This window comes from Camelus ferus, chromosome 1, assembly GCF_009834535.1.
Source record: "Camelus ferus isolate YT-003-E chromosome 1, BCGSAC_Cfer_1.0, whole genome shotgun sequence".
NCBI classification, from domain to species: domain Eukaryota; kingdom Metazoa; phylum Chordata; class Mammalia; order Artiodactyla; family Camelidae; genus Camelus; species Camelus ferus.
Window position 1 is genome coordinate 97,609,733 of NC_045696.1, and position 22,333 is coordinate 97,632,065.

Sequence of the window (22,333 nt, forward strand, 5' to 3'; positions counted from 1 at the left end):
TAATTCATAAATAGCACAAGATCAGTGTCACTGTACATACAGAGACCGAGTTTTAAAATGAAACTGATGCTTCTATACATTTGTTCTACTATTGCCTCCTCCAAAACACACAGTTCAAAAGGATACATATAAATAATTGACTTAAGTTGGGGTAGAGAGAGACTGTGGCTGAGAAAATAATAAAGCCAGGGAGAAAAATGCATACTGTAGGCCTCGTGTGGTTGTGGATTTGATTTTGAGACTTGGGGGGGCTAGTGCAGAGAGGCGGTACGTTCAGTTATGTAAGTCAAAGCATGCATGAGGGAAAGGCCCACCTGGTGTGGAGGAGAAACAAAGTTTTTCCAAGTATAGATGCCTAAGAGGTAATTTTCCTACGAATTCGCTGTATGTGATCTAGACGCTGTGATGAAAGTCTCCCAACTGTGAACACCAGGAGTTTTAGAGAGAGGTTTTCTCTCACCTCCCCAGACACTGGGCGGTGGCATGATCTCAGAGCACCAGCCAGGTATGGCTGCAGACCACACGGCCACACCACCCACCTAGTTGGACTCAAGGACACAATTTAGAAAATCCCAAGTTGGAGCCTTTTGTTGTATGTGTTGTTTGGTTTTTGTTTTTAAAAACAGAACCCCCTTGGCATGCCCTCCCAAATGAAGTTTAGAGGTGTAGGTGTTGGTTTTACTTTGCTTGGGACCAGAATCTCCTTTTGTAAGTCTTTAAAAGCAGAGCCACCTCTTACCTCCATCCCAAAGCTCATTCCTTTCTTCCCCAGAGATGACTCTGAACCACCTCACAGGGCTGAGAGAACAGCCCAGAGACCTGGGTCCCGAAGTGTGTACCCCCAGAACTTCTCCATCTCTGGATGCCTTTGGAATTTTTTATTTTACCATAGTGTATGAAATACTCTGAGCCCAAAGGGAATTTCTGTCACTTTGGAATAGAGGCCAACTACACTGCTCACCACAGCCATGATGCCCCATATGTCCTGATCCCTGCCCCTCACCCTGTGCCCATCAGCCATGTGGGCCACCCTGTTTTGCTCAAGGACTCCAAGTCCATGGGTCAGGCACCTACCCACCTCAGGACCTTTGCACTTGCTGTCCCTGAGCGTAGAATGTCCCCCACTCTGATTTCTGCACTTCATTCAGATGTCTTTATTTATTTACTTTTATTTATATATTTTTAGAATTGAAGTATAGTTGATTTACAGGGTTTTGTTATTTTCAGACATATAGCATAGTGATTCAGTTATATATATATATATTCTTTTTCATTGTGGGTTATTACAAGTTATTGAATATAGTTCCCTAGGCTATATAGTGGGTCCTCGTTGTTTATCCATTCAGATGTTTTTAGGTCACACATTACCTCCTCAGAAAGGACTTCCTTCTGTGCCTAAAATAGTTCCACATTTGTTCAAGCCCTTATCACTAGAATTACACTATATAATTGCTGTTGTCTGTCTCCCCACTAGACTGTAATCTCCTGAAGGGCCAGGACCTTTCCATCTTGTTCATCTGTATCTCTAGTACCTAGAAACAGTGCCTTGCACCTGCTTGGGGCTTAGCAGGTATTCAGTGAGTGAATATTTAAGTGAACCATAGAACACTGGAAAAAAGAAAATCATCTATAGTCCCACCATCCATACACCACCACTATGAGTATTTTAATACATTTTTATTTCAAAGGTAATTAACCTTTTGAGGTCACTAGAAATTCTATAAGATCCAGGGGTACAGTCCTCAAAATGCATAAAAGCGATGCGGAGGGTATAGCTCAAGTGGCAGAGTGTATGCTTAGCATGCATGAGGTCCTGGGTTCCATCCCCAGTACTTTCTCTAAAAATAAATAAACAGACAAATAAATATAAATTTTAAAAATAAATTACTTCCTCCTCCCCCAAAAAATAAATAAAAAAATGAAAAAACAAAAAAATTTTTAAATGCATATAAGCACACATTTCCTAAATCTGACACAATTTCATCAGATTTATTATTCCCTGCCACCCCTGGTTAAATTCTTCTTTTACTGAGTACCGCTGTCCCGATGCAAAACACCCACATTAGATTACTGTATTATCTCTGCTAATCTGATTGCTGTAGAATGGCTCTTGAATGTATTTCTGTGATTCCTTGTGAAGCTAATCATTCTTCCACGTTTGATTACTAAATGCGGGTTCTCTTTCATAAATCGTTCAAGTCCTCTGACTGTCTCTTGGAGTGTCCATTGTATGAGCGCTTTAAATAATGAAAATGTTTATTAAAATGGCATGTAACAAAAAGGAAACAGATTAAGAGCTTGCGGCCCACACGGGCAACGTCTTCCCGCGTCTTGTGGACACAGCTGTGGACTCATTTTCTGGTCTTGAGCTTGGGTTGCCACACTGTGAACCTGGAGTAGTTTTAAAATCATTCAGGAAAGCTCACCAATAAAAAGCTACAATAAACTCTCTCCTGACTAATGAAAATAAATGCATGAATCAGAGTTTCCATTTCCTGCTGGGATAAAAGTCTACCTATTGTCTGAAGATAATAAAACAAGAAGAGTTTTGCTTTTGCTGCTGCGGCCAGGCCATGGAGTTAATAAATTCAAAGACACAAAGATGACTTTGTGAAGCAGCACAGCGAAGCACCCAATTTCCTCTTTTTTCCGAGTTGGGTCATTTTTTGCCTAAATTCACTGGCTTCATAGATGTGCTTCCTGCCTGGCCACTTTTGATAAATCTTGAGATATCCCAGAAATCAGTTGGAATCTGAGCAGCACAGTTTGGTGCTGCTTTAGATGAAGGAAATATGGTTTCTTTACAGCACAAGGATCCGGAAGAAATGAACATGCCAGAAAGATGTGACTTTTTTTTCTAGCGTGTTCTGGATATATTAAAATGGTGAATATGGATGTTTAAATCCTTTAAATGCCAATAAAATATACGTTGTAGGTAATGCATTTGCTAGGAAAACATAAAAAACCAGTGTTGCGGGCATTTCCATCTTTCTACCTAGAAGATCAGGGTTGCCTGGGTGCTTGCACCCTGGTTTGTTGATGAGATTACTGTTGGGCAGACAGGAGAGCAAGTAGGAAAATCATTTGCTGGTGCAAAACATTCAGGGTTTCCTGTGATATAAATGCAGCTGGGGTTACAAGTCTAAAACCAGAAGAGCCTGGAGCATCTGGAAAACCTAAGGCTCACTTGTCAAGTTTTAGGGGCACCTGGAAGTGATTTCAAGGTCTGAAGCCAGGGAAGTGTGGCCGGAGCACACGGACCCCAGAGCTCTGTGCCTTATCAACTGAGCCGGACAAGAAGTGTCCTTATAATTACTCTCACCCAGAATTGAAATAAAGGGCTCAGTGTGAAGTTGGGACAGTGCAACTTCTTGGTTTAATACTTTACAGATTTTTGGAACTGAATGCACCCTGCAGTGAAAAGCTGCTTTTTTTTTTTTTTTTTTTTTTTTTTTTTGCTGACCTTGTTGGACGGCTAATACTGTTTCTGGGAAATAAGAGAAACAAGCGGCTCATTGTTGGCAGGAGCTGAGAGAGACCCAAGAAGGGCGAGAGACGTGTCTGCAGCCCTTTTTTCCCCTTCATTGTATCGTGACGGGGTCCAGGCTGGTCGGTGGCTGGGTTTTCCTTCTTACCTCTGTAGACATGTGTTTCCCATCAGACAGGGCTGCAGACACCTGTGTGACACATTGGCCAGTCCACATGAGTTAAGCCGTGTACGGCCCATAAACAGAGGAAAAGACCCGCAGCTACACCCAGACACTCTTGATGCTGAAATATTTTTGAAGCTTCATGGGGCTGGGGCCACACAGATGTCAGAAATGATTCACACCTGTATGTTTTGGCTCCACTCCGTTGCATATCATTATGTCCCCAAAGCCGCTGTGGCCAGAAGGGCTAGTAATGCCCAATGGTGGGACCTGTTTTCGTGTAAACCTTCCTGAATTATGGAAAATAACGCTTCAAAGTTGTTTTTTTTTTTTTTTTTTTTTGAAGGACTGAAGAAGAAAGCCCTACACCATTTTCTCTAAAACCAGATCACACAATATAGGGTGTCATCGTAACATGTGATTTGCGTTGATTTTATAAGGAAAATATTTTATAAGGAACAAAGAAATAATGAGATTATTTTAGAAGGAAATAATGAGATTAGTCTACGTTATTCATGAAATAGGGAAAAGGAAACACTTCTCATCCTTGTCACCAGATTTAACTCGGTAAATATTTTTCGACTGCAGGACAGGGAGAGCCGGGATTAGTGGTCAGCACAGCCGACGCCGGCCAGCCGTGCATCCAGCACATTCCCTGGGCTTCCTGGGTTTGTCCCAGTCTATGCTTGTGATTTGTGCTGAGTCACTGAACCTTCCAAGTTTCTTCATCTCAAAAATGAGTGAATTGGCCTAAGTCATTGGTTTTAAATTGTGTCCCAAGGCCCCACGCCAGGGTTTCAGGGGTTTGTGAGCAGAAGCTAAGCTTTAGTTAGTATCCAGTCTCCAAGAGCTGTTTCTGTTCCACATATTTTAAAACTTTGTTCAATATTTTGACACAAGAGTTGGGAAACGCCTGTAGGGAAAGCAGAATGAAAGCCAGACCGAGAGAATTGAGAGAAGACAGTCGAAGGGGCTGCCCTCTGTGCTCAGTGACCCATGGACACCAGCACAGGCCCCAGGGTGCTGTGAATGACCCCTCCCCGCACTTGTGGGTTGTCTCTGTTTCATGCCACATATCAGGCTCTGGTGAAAGATCCTGCTGCTGGAGAACCCTGGTCGAAATGGACTAAGCCCCTTCCAGCCTGAACTTCTATAGTGATGCTTCATAGTAGGGTAAATACACAGCCGCAGCTGTGATGAGGGTGGTGGGGTGTGTAAACCACTGACAATAAAACAGAAGGATGCAGGGGTCTTGAACAGGGAATATGCTCTGGAAGTAAAGAGAACACAGCAGCAAAAATCAAGTATTCATTAAATATTCACGTGTAAGATTATGGGAGTAATGATTAAAATGCATCCTCAAGAGGAAGAGAGTTGTCTGTGTGTTGGGAGATGAGGGATTTCCATTTCGTTCTGATTTTTCTTCTTTATTTTGCTTCTTAAAAAAGAAAGTCTATGACGATGATCTTATATATTAAAATGATATTTTACTACCAATTTTTGACCCATAAACCCTGAAGCTTAGCTCAGGGAGAATGTATTTTGTGTCTACTATGTGTATCAGCAAGTCAAATCAGATTTGAAATGCGCTAAATAATTTTTGTTCTTGTTCTATGTTTAGAAGGAAGATCCATATCGTTGGGGTTGGATCCGAAGGGCTGGGGGAGACTTGGCTCCTTCTCAGGTCTTATTTATAAAGAGCACACATCCAGCCTTCAGGAAGGTGAGAGTTCAGATCACAGGAAGAGAACAGTTCGGTGTTTCTTAAAAGAGCTTCTGTTCAGTGTGTATGGCTCCACCCAGAATCTGGGTTGCAAACTAAACCAAGTGCATGTTTACGAATGATGCAATGCAATGTCATAAATAGTGCTTGATTTCCTTAAAAAGTTACAGCGTAAGTGCAGGAGTAATATTCCTTCTCCAATTATCAAGTAGTATGGGTGCAAAAGAACCAGCAGTTCTAGTTATCACCCCTGGTTATAACTAGTTATCACCCCTGGAGGACAGGCATGCTGAGAGCTCATCTGGACAGCCTGGCTGTGGTTCTGATTATCAGAGGTTATTTAATACTGGCTCTGGTTCTCTTTGTAAGGGAACTCATTAGGGTGGAAATAGGAAACATGGGTTCTGCTGCCATGAGTTAGGTCTGGGGATGTGGACGGTCACAGGCTTAGGGTGATCAGCCACCCCGTTTGCCCGGGTCTCTCCCAGATCTAGCCCTGAAAGTCCCGTGTCCCAGGAAACCTCTGAGTTAAACCAGGACAGTTGGCCACCCTCTGTGATGGACCTCTTTCAGCATTTGTGGAGAGGAGACAGAGAACGGACTGGTCAGTAAGCCTCCAGCTGTATCCGTCTGTGATGCGGGGGCACTTGTGTTGCCCTCATGGGTGCTTAGGTCTCTAGAAGGTGTTTCTGATGAAATTTATATAAATGTATTAGTCCAGACATCAAACTGAGTTAAATACCTGTTCCACCTGGGGGGAAGAAGTTTCCCACACACCAGATCAAGTGTATTACCCAAGGTGTGTCTTCGAATGTTGCATTTTCCCCTATTTTGAGCAAACTGCAACCAGATTTTCAAAACAAATCAGCCTCTTCAAAGGTCTTCCTCTCAGGCGATGATGCTAGATGGATTCTTTGGAACACTTAATGTTGTTTTATCATAGAAGCTGGTAAAGAAAAAAAAAAACAAGCTAAACTAAAACAGAGGTTATTTTTAATACATAGAACTGAATTGACAAGATTCTGCTTATCACCTGTGAAAACTGATATACAAGTTAAACATCTTTGAAATTTTCCTGTTAAATCACCATGTGCTTATGGAGAATTTCAGCAGATATCCTGGCAGTCTTTTATGACTCTTGCTTTCCCTATGTTTTGTTTTGGTGTGTTCTTCTGTTACTTTACGTCTTGAACAGCAGTGAGTAATTCTAGGCACATGAAACCACTTCAGCATCCACAGGCTGCCTGTTTCCTTCTCTGACTCCATGTCCTGCATAGCTACTTAGTTGACTTTTAAGAGCTTAGCACATAATAGGAGCTTTTTAAATGTTAATTCATTTTCAATTCGATTCATAATTGAATACTGCCAAGACATCTGCTGAGATGCAATGGACCAGCATTTCCTAGTATTTCTTCCTCAGGAGAATACTAGTCTTCCAAGTTTGAGAAGGGCTGCATTTTATATCTCCCTCTTGGAGAGTCTCACTGTCTGTTAGTATATTAAAGGCTCTGGGAAATCGTGCAATAAAATAAATTCTTTTAACTTTGTTTAACTCAATATTTCCCAATCTTAATGGACCATGGAACACCAGAAGCAGCTATTACAATATTTTTAAATTTTAGCTTAATATCTATTTGCTTCCATGGAACACACCTAGACTGTTTTCTTTTGAATATTTATCCATTTTTATATACTGTATAACATTTATTCATTTTTATATACCCTATAAAAACTAATTAATAGTGAGTATTGAAGAGACAGTGCCCAGCACACTTCTTGGTATTTATTGCTACACACACACACACACGGCACATATACACACATTACACACCCACATATACATGTACATATATTTTTTGAACTGTTTTAGATTTACAGAAAAATTGAATTGAGTCCCCATTTACCAAACGTCTTGTTGTATTAACACCTTACACTGTGTGCTATACCCATTATCATAAATGAACCCATATCGATACATTATTAATAACACTCACCCACGCTTGATCCCGATTTCCTTAGTGTTTCACCTAATGTCCTTTTCTGTTCCAGGGTGCCCTGCAGAAGACCTCAGTACCTCTACTTGTCATGTCTCCTTAAGCTCTTCTTGGCTGTGGTGGTTTCTGAGACGCTCCTTGTGTTTGATGCCCTTGATAGTTTGGAGGCTGAGGAATTTTGTAGGATTCCCTTCTACTGGAATTTGTCTGATGTTCTTCTCTGACTGGGATGATGGGTCTTAGGGAGGAAGATCACAGAGGTGAAGAGCCATTTGTGTCATCTCCACGGTGACTTACCCCTGTTGATGCTGACTTTGATCACTGGGCTGGTGTACGAGATTCCTCCCCTGTGAAGCTCCTCCCCGCCGCCCCATCCAGTGCTCTTCTCTGTGGGAGGAGACACTATGTACCATCCACGCTTCAGGAGTGGGGATTTCCTCCCTCCCCTTGAGGACAGTGTATCTACGTTAAATTATTTGGAATTTATCTGTACAGATCTGTCTCTTCTCCTGCCATTTATTTTTTATTCAACCATTTGTTTGTATGAGTGTGGACTCATGGATGTTATGTTGCTTAAACTAATGAATCATAGTCAGTAGCACGTGAAGCTTTCTCCTTTATTGGCAGAGGAGAAGCACGGTTGGGGGAGGGGTCCTGGTGGTGGAAGGGGTCATGGCGTGCTTGGGGAGGCCTGCCTCACTCATCGCATGGAATTGTGCCTCTGACATGCTGAGAAAACCGCATATTTTGTAAAGTTCAACTCAAACAGCCAGGCATAGAGATCCCTCAGCAGAGAAGTTTGTTGTCAAGAGGAGAAAGGAGGCTGAGAATAAGACAAGAAGTGCGTCACTAGCAACAGGTATTCCTCTTTGGCCTTTCCAGACTCACGTGTGCATCGGGGAGAAGGATTTGAAAGGAATAACTAATTTCTGTGTCTTTCTAGGGCTTAGGTGTGGCTTCGAGCCATTGGCACGCTGGTTGTCCTTTCCATAATCTGCTCAGAGCCAGCCCCATGCAGGCCCGAGACGGGTTTTGTAGTTAAGCTTAATCTTAGGGTTTTGTTTTCTTCACTTGGCATATTGTGTGTGTGTGCGTGTGTGTGTGTGTAACCAAAGTCTATTTTAGAAACGAAGGAAGCAAGCCCAGGACACAGAAAATAAAGCCACTGAACCTCTCCGAGGCCAGAAAGACGTTTGTCAAACATTCCAGGAGGCCCGCTGAGCAGCCTGATTCCCTGGCCTCCCTCCTCGTCTGCCGCTCCTGGCTCGGGGAAGCTGCCAAAGCACTTTGTCTAGGAGCTGTCGCTCTCTGTTTCTGGTGCTGCAAAAGGCAAAAGTTCAGGAGTGAAGTCTCTACCTTTTCCACATCTGCTTCTTATACAACAAATGATGTGCGGGCTGAGAACCGAGTCCAGGGACCTTCCTGGCCCTGAGCCTACCTGTGGGGCTTATGTGACTGAGTGTGTTGCTGGAACAGGTCAGAGGGAGCATCAGTGTCCGGGCAGCATTAACCACAGGGTTATGGGTAGTCACCGCCTCTGCCACACCCCATTCCCAGGTTGACTGTTAACTTCACCAAGGACACCATCATTAAATCAAAAGAGTGTTCGTATCTCAGACGCTGTGGAGTTGGTCTTTCTTGGTGTCTTCTTAATATTGAATAATAGCAGGGAAACATTTCTGGTCACACATCCACAGAGCGTGGGTATGCTGATTTCCAAACACAGAAGAGAAAGCCAATGATTGAAGAAGGGGGAGAAAAAGAAAAAGAAAAAGGAAAGGAGAAGAAAACAATGAAAAAGATAAACATGGATTTAAATGTAAATTCTGACTCTCTTGGAAGGAAAAAAAAAAGAGAAGTCTCTGCCTTAGTTTTGATGCATTCCTGCTTCAATGAAGAAATCTTCTGTTTGGGTTATTCCTTTCTGTGGGGACTGGCGAAAGTCAAGAACTGACGAGGTCTTTAGCCTTTCTGAGACATTTAATGGCTGTCTGCCCTTAACTAGTTTGGTCTGGATACTGCATTTGAGATACTCTGCCTTTTTTTTTTTTTTTAACTGAACTATTCTCTCCCTAAAATGTTCTGGATTATTATCCCGAGGAGTTTTCTGTTTTTTGCAAGTTGAGATGTGTTCCCTCCTTGTGCTCTCCTGAGGACCTCCTCTCTGTTTCTCTCTGTCTCCGGCCTCCTCTGCCCCTTTATCTCTGAGTAGCGACAAAAGCAGTGATTTTGCAGAACTTCAACCATCAGTGAAGTTCATGAGACTCACCCTATAGAAGGGCTGATGACAGTTTGAGATAAAACAGCTAGAGGAGGCAGAGCGGCAGGTGTGGTCACGGGCACCTGGAGTGAGTCAGGACACGGGGCTTCTAGGCTCTGGACCTCTTTATGCCCCCGACCAAATTCACTGTTGGTCTGGGTGTCGGTTCCTCACCTCCACAAGGAGGAGGAGTTACACCAGGTAGGCTCTGAACTTTAACAATCTTCACTATATTCTAGGCCTTATTCGTTGTTTTTCAAATAATTTTGGAGTTAATTCTTTTCACTTCACCAAGAAAATACTGAGTTTGATGCCTACATGGCCATGTTTTCGTTTTATGTTTTCCTTTTATATTTTTATGTTTTACATCAATAACAAATGCTGACAGAAAAACTTCAAACAGTCCAGGAAGAGGAAAAGGAAAAGATCTCCTCCCACCCCTGACACCCCGTTTCCTCTTCAGAGGCACCCACTGTTAGAAGTTCCTTGTGTACTTTTCTAGAGAGATTTGTTGTATATGTGTATGTATAATAATGTGTACCCCCCACCCCGCAACCCCCACCTCAGCTTTTCCAATTACAAATAGTAGCATGCTAAGACAGACACTTCTGTTCCTTGGATTTTTTTCCCCCTTTCCGAACGTTGTTTCTTAGTGGTTGTTCCATACAAGCACCTACAGGGCTTCTTCATTCTTTGGAATAGTTACGCAAAATTCCTCTGAATGAAGGAACCATGATCTCTGATTGGTGCATGCTGTTTTCTGTCTTTTGTTGTTATAGACAACACTGCGGTGAATATTCCCATACAGACGTCTCTGTTGGTGTGTGTGCTTTACTTTGAAAACAAAGCCATTGTCTGAGTCCTACTCTTTTCCAGTCTCTACAGTTAATAGTGGGAGATGGTTAGTCTGAGTTTAGTCTCAATGGTCAAATCTAAATTAAGTGGAAGAAAGCAGCATGTTCCCCATTCCCTGCTATGGACGGTCTCCTTAAGGGCTGCTGGTGGTGTAAAAACCAGCAAGGGTGTGGTTTCGGAAGAGATCTTCTCCGAGTCTGAAGCTCTCCCTGATAAGGATGCAGACCTCTATAAAATGTGCCGAGCGGTATCTGGATGATGGGTGGAATTGAGCCAACAGAGCCCCTGTGAGCAAACAGACAGGGCTGTTTTCCCAAGGCATGGAAGACGGTCCCCATCCAATTAATTTTTCATGTCAGTAAGTTCCAGACCTGAGTCAATTTTAATACTTTTCAAAGTATCTGAGTTATAAAAATTAACAGAGTTAATAACCTCTGAAATGTTAACAGAAATAATCAACATCCAAGTCTCTTTTTCGTAACCTGGGGATTTCTGGTATTGGAAATACTCAATTTACACATTTGTCTCATGGATACAACTGGGTTTGTTGGTGGTGGTGGTGGTTGTTGGGTTTGGTTTGGTTTGGTTTAGTCTATAGTAGTTACATCAGAAAAATAGGAGCATACTTTTCAGAAGGTTCGGAAACAACTGTGTCTGGAAATAATCACGATTCATCCATCTAAGCTTCCTTCTCGTGGCCTGAAAGAGGTCTTCTGAACTAAACCCTCCTGGATATCTGGACTTTGTCTTACTTGGATCTGTATTTAAGAGAACTTTTTCCATGTGACACAGCGTGTGCGCAGTCCCTGACCTCCCACCCAGGCCTTCAGCAGAGCTTGTAATTATGCTCTAACAAGCTGTGGAAATGAAATACTTACGTTATTATTTTGGCATCCGTCATGACTGCTTTTTTCCTTCTCTCAAACTGAGAACATAAGGAATGCCCAGCTGGTTTCATTCCTTTACTGAGCTGCCCCGAGCGCCAGGGCTGATGCTGGGAGATGAGAGTTCTTAGAGGTGGGCCTGACTCAGGAAGGGAAGCCCAAACTGGACAGAAAACTCCAGGATCTTACTTTCTCCTTGACTAGCCTGTTATTGAGCTGAGTTGTCAACCTGTCTAAACCCTCCTTGCACCCTTCCTGATTGTCTCCTGTGCAACCGTTGGGCCAGGGCCCTGTTTTGAGGGCCGGCTGTTCGAGTGGCAATTCCTTGTGCTTGACCGAAGGCTAACTGTGCAGAGAGGGCTGCTCTCAGCTTCTGCAAATGTACCTGTCTTTCAGGGTCAGGCGGGGCAGAGGGCGGCCAAGGACAGTTCAAAGGACAGGTGGGCGGCCTGCCAGGTGCTTCAGCTTTGGCCCTGGTTCCACTATGTTTCTAACCTCACCTCCCTGGGCTTCACATGATAAAAACTCTCCAAGAATCCTGACAAAGCCTGACATTCTCGTGTTCCACAGCCAAGTGAAGAAACCCACTCATTCCTTCACACCTTCCTTCTGAAAGCCTGTTGGTTCCTATGAGGGCAGGAGCTATTTATCCAACTACAGGCCCAGTGCCTGGCACACAGTGGGGAGGCAATAAAGATTTGAGGGAGTTATAAATACATTCTAAAAAGGAATATTTTTACCCCACCTCTACTCCCATCCAGAGCATGCTCCTGTCATGGAATTAATTCTTCCTTAAGGAAACCAATTCTTCTACAGAAAATCTTCCATGTTGGTACTGTCTTTTGAGTGTGTGTGTGTGTTGGGGGGGGGGGTTCTACACATTCACTTAATTCATAGTTGATTAGGCTACTTTAAAATTTTTTGGGGGGGAGGGTACAGCTCAGTGGTAGAGCACATGCTTAGCGTGCACGACGTCCTGGGTTCAATCTCCAGTGCCTCCATTAAACAAAACAAAACAAAACCTAATAATAAATAAATCAATAGACCTAATGCCCTCTACCCCCAACAACAATAAAAAAATAATTTGTTTAAGAAAATTTAGTTATAACATGTTTCCACATAATGTCCATAACAAACTGAAGATCTAAAGTATTTAACTTTGAACTTTAAGTAAAATATGCTAATAATTTTACCTTTTAAAGGTAGTGATACCAAACATGGCAAAAATTGAGAGTTTCTTGCTCAGAAATGAAGTAAGTGTATAAAATTACACATTGTTGCCCTGGGCCTTAAGCTAAGAGCCAATAGACTGATAAATCATGGTTTTCTGTATTATAAGATAATACCCAGCGAGAAGTTAAGCAAGTTTAACTGGTAAACTGTTTTGAGAAAAACCAGCACTTTTTAAGATGCATATTTTGTGGAAATGTCAATTATAAACTACATTAAAGGATTTAAACTTTTTTTTCTAAAGTGAGGTACGACTGCATGCTAAAATTTTAAATGTTGGGAAATTCAGAAATATAGAATATCCATAAAAAGTTTAAAATGCTTCTAGTGGCTTTATCCAATTACAAATATGGTTAGCATTTAATATAATTTCTTTCTCAGTAATTACTCTCACTAAATGATTGTCTATTTACTCACATATCACTATAAATAAATTCTTGGGGGCACCCTTTTTTAACACAGCTTTGATGGGGTCCTGCTTTTGTGTACGTCCCTGATCTAAGTGCTGTGTTTTATGTGTTGTCTCAATTCACTCGTCCATCCTAGGTGTTATTTTATACCCACCACTTACCAATGATCACCTGCCCTCTTTGGCTCTGCCATAAACATCCAAGTTGTCTGAAGAATTACACATACACTCAGATGTCCTGGTGATATGATCTCTTATGTTGTGGAATTTACTTTTGACCACTATGTTCTATGAAAGGTTCAACATGTACTCTAGACACAGGGAAGGTGTGAAATAAAATTTTTAACAAGGTGTAAAAGCTGAGACTGGATGAGTCAAGATCGGCATGAATTGAATTAAGGTAATAATTACTTAAACAGTAATGATTAACAGGAAAGTACTTGAGAAGGAATCTCAGGAATCTATACTCTAAAGCACAGAGCATTCTGACGATCTCTTTTTGATAAGGTGCCGTGGTCCCTGGTCCGTAATCTCCCCGTTTTCTTCCCTCCCGCAGTGATGAATCACCAGCACCAGCAGCAGATGGCACCCAGTTCCCTGAGCCAGCAGAACCACCCTGCTCAGAACCCACCAGCCGGGCTCATGAGTCTGCCCAACGCACTGACCACCCAGCAGCAGCAGCAGCAGAAACTTCGACTTCAGAGGATCCAGATGGAGAGAGAGAGGATTCGAATGCGCCAAGAGGAGCTCATGAGGCAGGTATGGCCTTCAGTGGTATCTGGTGGCGGCTTCGTGGCCTTCGGTGCAAGGCTAGTGGGTAGGTAGCTACTTGCCATCAGAGTAAATCTTTGTCTAGAAGCACTAAAGGCCCAAAGTCCTGTCCCACACTTCACGAGCAGGATCTAGTTTCTTTTAGCATCTGCTTCTGTGTTGAGAGCCAGACTCATGAGTACAAGGCCTAGCTGTGTCAGCATGGCTGCCTTTGGCTGTCTCTGCTCGTCATTAGGAGGAGAGGAAGAATACATTACAATTATTTATTACTTTGTAATACATTACCCCAGACCTTGGTGACTTAAAACAACAGTCATTTGATCATAGCATGCAGTTTTGCCGTCAGGAATTGAGGCAGGGCTCAGCTGGACTGTTCTTCTGCTGTATGTGGTATTGACTGAGGTCACTTAGTGGTGTTCAGCTGGTGGGTGGGCTGGCCCAGAGGCTCCAAGATGTGTTTACTCAAGTGTGTGGCACCATGACAAGGATTTCTAGAAGACTGGGCTTGGCTGGGACTGAAACCTGGAGCATTTGTCCACGGCAGCTCTAGCATGGCAATCTCAGCTCAGTGGGACGGACTGCATAGCAGCTGGGGTCTCCCCACGAGAATACTCTAAGGGACAGGAATTGGAAGCTGTCAGTGTCTTAGGGCCTGGCTCTGGAAACTGCCACAGAGTCACTTCTTCTGTGTTCTTTGTCACAGAGCCACCCCCATACCACTGCTTGCCCCCATCCCCCACCCCCCGTAGAGCAGATAGCAGAGGGGATGTTCCAGGGAAGAAATGACTAAGGATCTGCAGCCATCCTTGATCCGCCATGGAACATGAAAAAAGTTAGAGAAAACTGGAGGAGAATGAGAAAGGAAAATCTTCTGCAAATGGACTCTGTTAAAGTGGTCTGCAAAACGGCCTGGCTTTGGTCAGGCACCTTGGTGCCATGTTCCACTCATTCATTTATTCATTCCATCAGTCAGTCAACAGAATGTGTGTCCTCTGTGGGTCAGGCTCCAGGCCACATTTTCAAAAATTGAATCAAAGAGAATCCCTGAAGGAACCCACAATTTTCTCCTTGCTTCAAAGGTTTGGTCTTTGCAAGAGCAGAATTCTCTTCTGTGTTGCTATACCAACGTAGCACATGTTTTCAGGTCTCATTAATTTTGCTGGCTACATTTTTGGGGAGGAAGCCTTCAGTTTATTGTTCTAATTCTTCAGACTTTGCTTTGTAACTCACACTGAAGCAGGATACATGGGTAGCTTCCTTTTGCTAGTTTAAGGAAATAAGTACTTAACGCTTTCTTGCAGGGGGCTGGGGGAATTAGGATAAACACTGTTTTTTCTTTTAGTTATGTCTGACACTTTCAAAAATACGCATTGAGTGCCATGGGTAAATAATGTATTTTTCATCAAATAAATTCTGAGATACAAAGTATCTATACATGTGAAGTTAAAAAACACGATGAATTAAAAGAATTCCTTAGACATAGTCTTTGAAAATGAAGGAAATGAGTGTAAACTGTGCTTTGTTGTTCTGTTGAACTATCCTCTAAATTTGAGGAATACAACTTTGTAATACAACCATTGTTGTGCTTTTTACCCTAAGGATTTATGTCTGAACTTTCATGGTTATTTCAGGGTAACAGCTGTTTATACTGTTTTTAGATATATGGTATCCTGTTTCTTAGCAGGAAGTAATTGTATTTTTGTTTTCTGTCTTTGGATAATAATTCTGTTTGGAAAAATTTATCTATCTTATAATATAGAGTAAATTAGACAGTATTACAGTAGCATTTATAAGTTTTCTCTTAGTTTTATATCTAAATGAACGTAAATGAGTTTTTTTTCCACACAGCTATAACTATTCTGCAAAAAAATGACTTGTTTCTCAGTTCTGCCTCTTTCTGTGTTTCTCTTTCTCCTGCCCCACCTCCTTCTTTCCCACAGAAAGTATTTCTGAAAAGGGGTGGAGAAAAGGGCCCCAAATTGTTTCCTTTATTCTGACCGTAGGTGCCTTTGAACCAGAATATTAGTATTGATGGTTCATATTACAGAAATACCAACCAAGTTCCATAAATGCCAATCCCTAGCGGCTGTGGAACTTGGAGCATTTTGCTGCATCATAGCATCAATTCCACTGTATAGAATCTTGAGGAGAAATGTTGCTCAGGTTTGTTCACAGGGGCTCACACAGCTCAGCTTTGACTGTGTGTGTGTGTGTGTGTGTGTGTGTGTGTGTGTGTGTTCATGTGTAGTTAGAGGAGGAGAAGGAGATGGGATGAATGGCTCTAATGTCTTTTAATTTTTATTACAGAGTACAGGAAAGGTACAGGAGTACCTTTGTCTGAAGAGACTTTCTTTTAATCATGGAAGAGCCTCCCCTTCCCCTCCCCCCTCTTCCAGAAGCAGCTTGCTGCTCAGGGTCAGAGATGTTTTTTAGGGCCGTACAATAAGTGGGGTTGGAGTGTTTGATGACAGTGTTCTGGGGCATTTGCCAAGATGTCTAATTGTTCAGGTGTGGATTATGTGTGTCACCTTAGTGTTTTTTCTTCTTTTGGTTTTTTTTTTAAACTTCTTTCTTTTAGTGATTTGCACTTAAGCCTCAAGATTTGCACTTAAGCCAGGGAAGGGGTAGGGAAATGGACTGGAAGTAAACCTGGTATTTGGCTCACCTTTCAGCACCTGGTAGGAATGAATGTGTAGGGATGGAGGCCATGGTGGCTCTGATGAGGTCTGAAGACTCTCCATCCCATTTGTTCTTTCTGTCCTGCTCCCTGTTCCGGATGGCCAGCCACTGCCTGAATATCCTTTGCTCTCTGGACAATTTGCCATCACCCTGGCCTTCCTCTAGTTTGCAGGAGGGCCCCAACTGTGCAGCCTGTCCTCTCAGAGTCCCTGCCCTGACCTCCCTCTCAAGGGAGAACTTCTGGGAGAGAGGCCCCTTCCTATGCTCCATCTCTGTAGCAGGAAGGGAGGTTGGTAAAATTTAACAGGTAGATGAATTTATTCCCTAATTCTTGGGAAATCGTCACCACTCTGGATACTTTTATCACTCTTAGATATGTGGTAAATGTGAAAGCTCCTTATAAGTTATACGCTATGTAAGTATTTGGTTTTATTTCTCCTCCTCCTCCTTTCTGCATCCATGCCGTTATTCCTCTGGGCATGTGGTCTGATGATGCTGGATGTCGTGCTGTGGAGAAAACAACTCCTCAGTCCTTGTTGCACGATCTGACATCTGCCTCACGATGCCAAGGGCTCAGATGTTAACTCATTAACTCAGATGTTAACAAAACGGACTTGAGGAAGGTCTGATTACAGATCTGAAGGGAACTTCCATTATTTTACGATGCAAAATTATTTTTTTTCATTCCTTCCTTTATCTCCTCATTTGTTTCTGTACCAAATATTTATGTCGTGGGAAGTAATAAAAAGAAAACTGGGGCATGGCTGCTTTCAGATAACTTACACGTTAGCAGAGGGGACAAAAATAATTAAACTGAGTCCAAATTAGTGGTCAGAAGGATAAATTCAAACCATTCCTGACTTCATCGTGTCCCAGCAGCTGCCATCTCTGGAGTGGAGACCAGATGCACCCGAGCCCAGAGTTCTATGCAAATGAGCATCAGGTGCTTCCTACTTTCCAGTGGCCCCTGAGGCCAACAAGCTGTTGAAAAGGTAGAGAATCAGAAACAAAGGGCCAGTGAGGTTTGGTATCTCCTCTGAAGTAGGAGAGTTTGGTTAAAAATGGTTGCTACAGTTGACCATCAGCTGCTGTAGCAACAGAGTTGAACTACTTGTAGCCGATAATTGCCGTACTACCTCAGATGTGGCCGGTGCTCCAAGGGCAGGGGTGCCCCGAGCAAGGGGATCCCAGCCAGGCCTGCAGCACGTAGCCTTGTTAGGAAAGTGGCGCTTTGCCTGCTTTCAACAGCTACCACAGGCGTTCTGGGGAGCACATTGTCGTGAAAGACATTTTCCACTGTCCCTGATAATGAGAGTTTAATTTTTGCTAAACTTCCCAAAAGACTGTGAAGCAGTTTCAGGTTTATCTAAGGAATACTGACCGTAGAAAAGAAAGCAGGTCACAGCTGAAAACCTCCTTCCTGGCATCTTCATGTTAAAGAAAAAAAAATTAGAATTCAGTTTGTAAAGTTAAAGCAGAAAAGTTCTTAACTTTTTTTATAGATAGTATTATTTTTTTAAATTTATTTTTATTTTTCTTAATGGAGGTGCTGGGGATTGAACCTCATAGGTGCTAAGCATATGCTCTACCATTGAACTATAGCCACCTCTCTTAACTTTTAAAAATATAATTTATTCATTTATTTTTTCTGCTTGAGATAAAAGAAAGCATTTTGCTAACTGAGAGAATCCAGACTCAAAAAGACTTCATAATGTATGATTCCATTTGTATGCCCTTCTGGAAAAGGCAAAACTATAGAGACAGAGAACAGATGAGTGGGGGTGGGACTGCCTACAAAGGGGGGCACCAGGGAATTTTAGGGGGCAATGGCACAATTTTGAGTCTTGATTGGGGTGGCTGTTTCACAAATGCATTTTGTATTTGCCAAAACTCAGAACTGTACAATTTCACAAAGAGTGAATTTGACTGTAGGTAAGTAAAAATAATAAAATTATCACACACATTCATCATAGAAAATGTTTAAAATAATCAAAAAATGCAAAAGGACGTAATCATCACTCATCTTACCTAAAGAGAGCAGCTGTGAAAATGTTGGTGATTTCTTTCCAGTCTTTGTATGCATCTGTGTGTATTTTGTTTTTTTTTTTAAACCAAAGTTGGTAGTATATTATACTACTGTTTGTTATCTCTCTCTCTTTTTTAATACATTGAGAAGCCATTTATTTACTCTGCATCAGCCGTGAAAGTTGTGCTGTGAGTTTGGATGTATCGCTTCTAAGCTGCCTGGAGTCCTTTCCATTACACGGCTGGGCACATACTTTAAAATACCATGAGCCACACATGCCCACAGGATTATAGAATATTCTGCTGTTACAGCTTAAAAATCAGCACAATATTTGCTCAGTATCATAAAGGGCATGTTTACAGCTTTACCCAATGAAATGGAAAATTTTAGTAACTGGTTAAGGCTTCTCAGTCCCTATTTACCCATTGGAAAGGTCAATTCTTTGACAGGAAAACAGACTCTTGGCTTTATCTGAGGAGAGTATTTCACTGTATTATTCATTTAAATATAAAGCTGGGGGTGGGGTACGTTCTGCCCAAAGAAAGATTTTAACCTCAAGGATTTTTTGTCAGCCCCCAGAGCCTGGGTGTTTTAAGTGGACAAGCCTGCGTTTTCTCTGCATTGTTGAGAAATCATGATTATTCCCAGGCAAACTCAGCACCGCTTTTAGCCCCATCCTTCCTTTAATTGGGGCTCGGTGGACAAGAGAAAGCAACTTGTCAAACAAAAATGCTGACTAAGCCTGGCCTCTGGTTGCCGGGGCAACAGGGACAGGGGAGAGGGTTTGGGCGGGAGGCCCCGGGATTCTTTTGGCAGGCCTCACAGAGCTCTGTTAGGCTTGACGGCCACTGCCGGGTCTGGCTGGCCAGCTGGCCGGCCTCTCACAGCCATTCCTGAGCGAGGGCCCTGGGGAGGGACACGCCTGGCTGTGGGCAGCGCTGGTCCAGGGAGGCTCTGAGGTCTGTTTCTTGTCAAGTGAAGAATAGCTATTTAGAGAGGTTAAAAAGTGTCATATCACAGCATAAATAGTGGCTGTTTCATAAGTCTTTCCTTCAGCACATGGGGCTATAATTTACTTTTGGAAAAGCATTTCAGAGAATTAGGTTTCGGGCTGACCGGAAACATCACAGGTCGTGTTGTCCACCCAGGATGTGACTCCCTCTGGAGCAGCCTGACTAGTTACTTTCATTCATTTCATTTGTTCAGTATGCTCCCAGCACTAAATACACAGCAGTGAACAAACAGGCTTGGTCCCTACCCTCATGGGGCTCTCATTCTAACTGCTGTAAGCATTTTATTTGCCTACAAGTTCCAGAGATAAGCCATTTTCTTAAAAAAAAAAAAAAAAAAAAAGCCAACTCAAGTCTCTTTAAAACGATCTTTTTAAAACTTAAAAAAAAATTTTTTTTAATGGAGGTACTGGAGATTGAACCCAGGACCTTGCTCATGCTAACCACATACTCTACCACTGAGTTATACCTCCACCCTCTAAAAGGACCCTTTTGAAAGATGTTATAAATTGGACACATTTTCTTAAATGAAGAGAAGAGTATCTAAACTATAATATTTTCCTTAATATGATTTTAAAGGATTACATAAATTTTGGAATAACACAAGATTGTTATATGCATCCTGAATTAAAAAGAGCATCAAACAGACCATGAATAATAATTATGGACTCAACAGATGTCTTCCCCAAAGTGTCAGAGTTTGGACTGTAGTGCCAGTCTGGCAGCTGAGCCTGTGTGATGCGGTATTTCCAAGAGGAAGGCACCAGGAAATGTGACAGTGAATTTCTAGAATCCCTTGGCACAGACTTAAGAAATTTACATTAGAATATTTTGTTTTTCCTATAAAGAAGGTAAATAATTCCGCATCCTGCTTCTGAAGTCCCTCGGGGTTTTGGCAGAGGGAGCAACTTCTCTGCACCAGAATAACTATTTTAATGTTAGGATTTCAAAATATTGTCTTTATTTTTTTCATTTGTTTCTACTCACCCCACCCTTTATAATTAAAACAATCTAGTCTTCCATTTTTGTAGAATCCCTGGCCACACACACTTAAATCAAGCAGAGCACCCTCAGAAGAGGTTATTGTCATTCGTTCCTCCTTGACGTACATTCCCAGAGGGTCAGAGTGGCTGGCGGGAGGCACTCCCCCAGCCCAGGACAGACAGGGCGGCAGGATACTTTCAAGTGCTGTTTACTTTCTCACCTCCTCTGTTGATTTATTCCACAGGCAGGCTGCAGGCCAGTGGGGAGCTGGAAGGAAAGGGGGTTTGAAGTTCGAGTCCAGGGACACCTTCCGCTTACAAATCAGCATTTATCTTTCACAGCCCTCGCCCCTCCAGCTATTTTACACACCACCCCTCCCCATCCCCTAGGAGAGGGCGCTTTTTAACCCACATATAATTACTCGTTCCGGGGAGCTAGTTGGAAGACCACAAACTCTGAAAGAGATTCTCAGGGCTTTATTTTGCAACAGTCTTTCCGCCCCCAGCTTGGATATATAGAAAAAAAAAGTTGTGGTGGAGGAGTGTTGGGGTAGGGTTACCAGGGGCAGATTTCCTGATCTTTCTGCAACTGGCCTTTAAAATCTGAACTTATAACTTGGCTGGATGTGCTTGCGAGTTCCCAGGACACTAGCTCCACCCATATACATTGAAAAGGATCAGAGAATACGTCCCGTTCAATCTCTTTCCCGATTTTGAGAGGGAACGTGGGATCAGGACAGTTAAACGGGCTGTTTCATTAACTCCTCTAACTTGCCTGAAGGAGAGGGAGTTGGTATTTCCATTTTACAGCTGGGAAAACAAGCTCAGAGAAATGAAATATCTTGCCCAAGTCCCACAGTCAGTGGGTGAAAAGGCCGGAAATTTGACCAACCTCAACCCTTGGCTTTCCTCTCTCTGCCACTGTGTGGTGGCTGTGAGAACATTCTGGGGCCAGGTCCTGGGAAAGTTGCCTAACCTCTCTGTGCCTCAGTGTCCTCATCTATAAAGTGGGGACATTTGGATTGTCATGAGGATGATGAGGATGAAACGAATAGTATGTTAAAGCATTTAGGACAGTGCTGTACAGGTAGTCAGAGATATTCAAGAATTAGCTAATATCTATGCCTCCTAAAACATTTAACACTATTATTGAGTGGCTCATTGTCCTGACTGCCTCATTGTGCCAGGTTCTTAATAAATATGCTTTTTAATCTATGTGTAACAGCTCAGCAAGATGAATCTTAGAAGCCATTTTTTTTTTCAGATGATGAACACAACTGTCAAGAAAGGTTAACAATTTAGTCCAAGATGTTACAGCTAGGGAGTCGCTGAGCTGGGATTTGAGCTTCCATCATTCTGATTCCAAGAACACTTTTTATCCTGTGCCAACCCCTAGCCATGTCCAGGCGCATTTAAGCCTCAACAACTCCTTGAAAATTCCAGAGGCCAGTAGCCCAGAGATTTGAGATGCACCCCGTTCTACCACTGAACGGGCTACTAACTACAAAGTCTTCCATCATATCTGCCTCCAGTCTGGGATAGAAGGAATCTTCCTTCTTCCATATGACAGTCCATTAATAGTTTGAGAGCCACGGTGTGCCCCTCACGTCTCTTTTAAACAGTTCCCTTGCTTCTTTGTTGGACATGACATCCTGGCCTCTCCCCATCCTGATGCTTCTCCACTGGTCACTTTTTGTAAAGATTATGACAAAGTGTAGAACAGAGATCTGGGGTGCAGCCTTGCACTTGGAGATTGACTGGAGTCAGGCGGGTCAGTTGGAAGATCTAGAGAAGCAGTGCTGACTATTTGAGTTGGGAAAGAGTCTTGGAGAATGTAGAGATCAGAGAGATGGGCCACA

At 42.6% G+C, this 22,333-nt stretch overlaps 1 protein-coding gene across 2 annotated transcripts in view; it reads left to right on the forward strand.

Moving 5' to 3' along the window:
- WWTR1 (WW domain containing transcription regulator 1) overlaps positions 1-22,333 on the forward strand; it is a 124,911-nt gene that overhangs the window by 87,271 nt on the left and 15,307 nt on the right. Inside the window, exons 4-5 of one of the 2 annotated variants that reach the window (XM_032486528.1) lie at positions 5,272-5,373; positions 13,562-13,764. In XM_032486528.1, coding sequence (XP_032342419.1) covers positions 5,272-5,373; positions 13,562-13,764 — 305 coding nt within the window. The remainder of the gene's footprint in view (positions 1-5,271; positions 5,374-13,561; positions 13,765-22,333) is intronic. The other variant, XM_032486538.1, reaches the window with a different exon arrangement.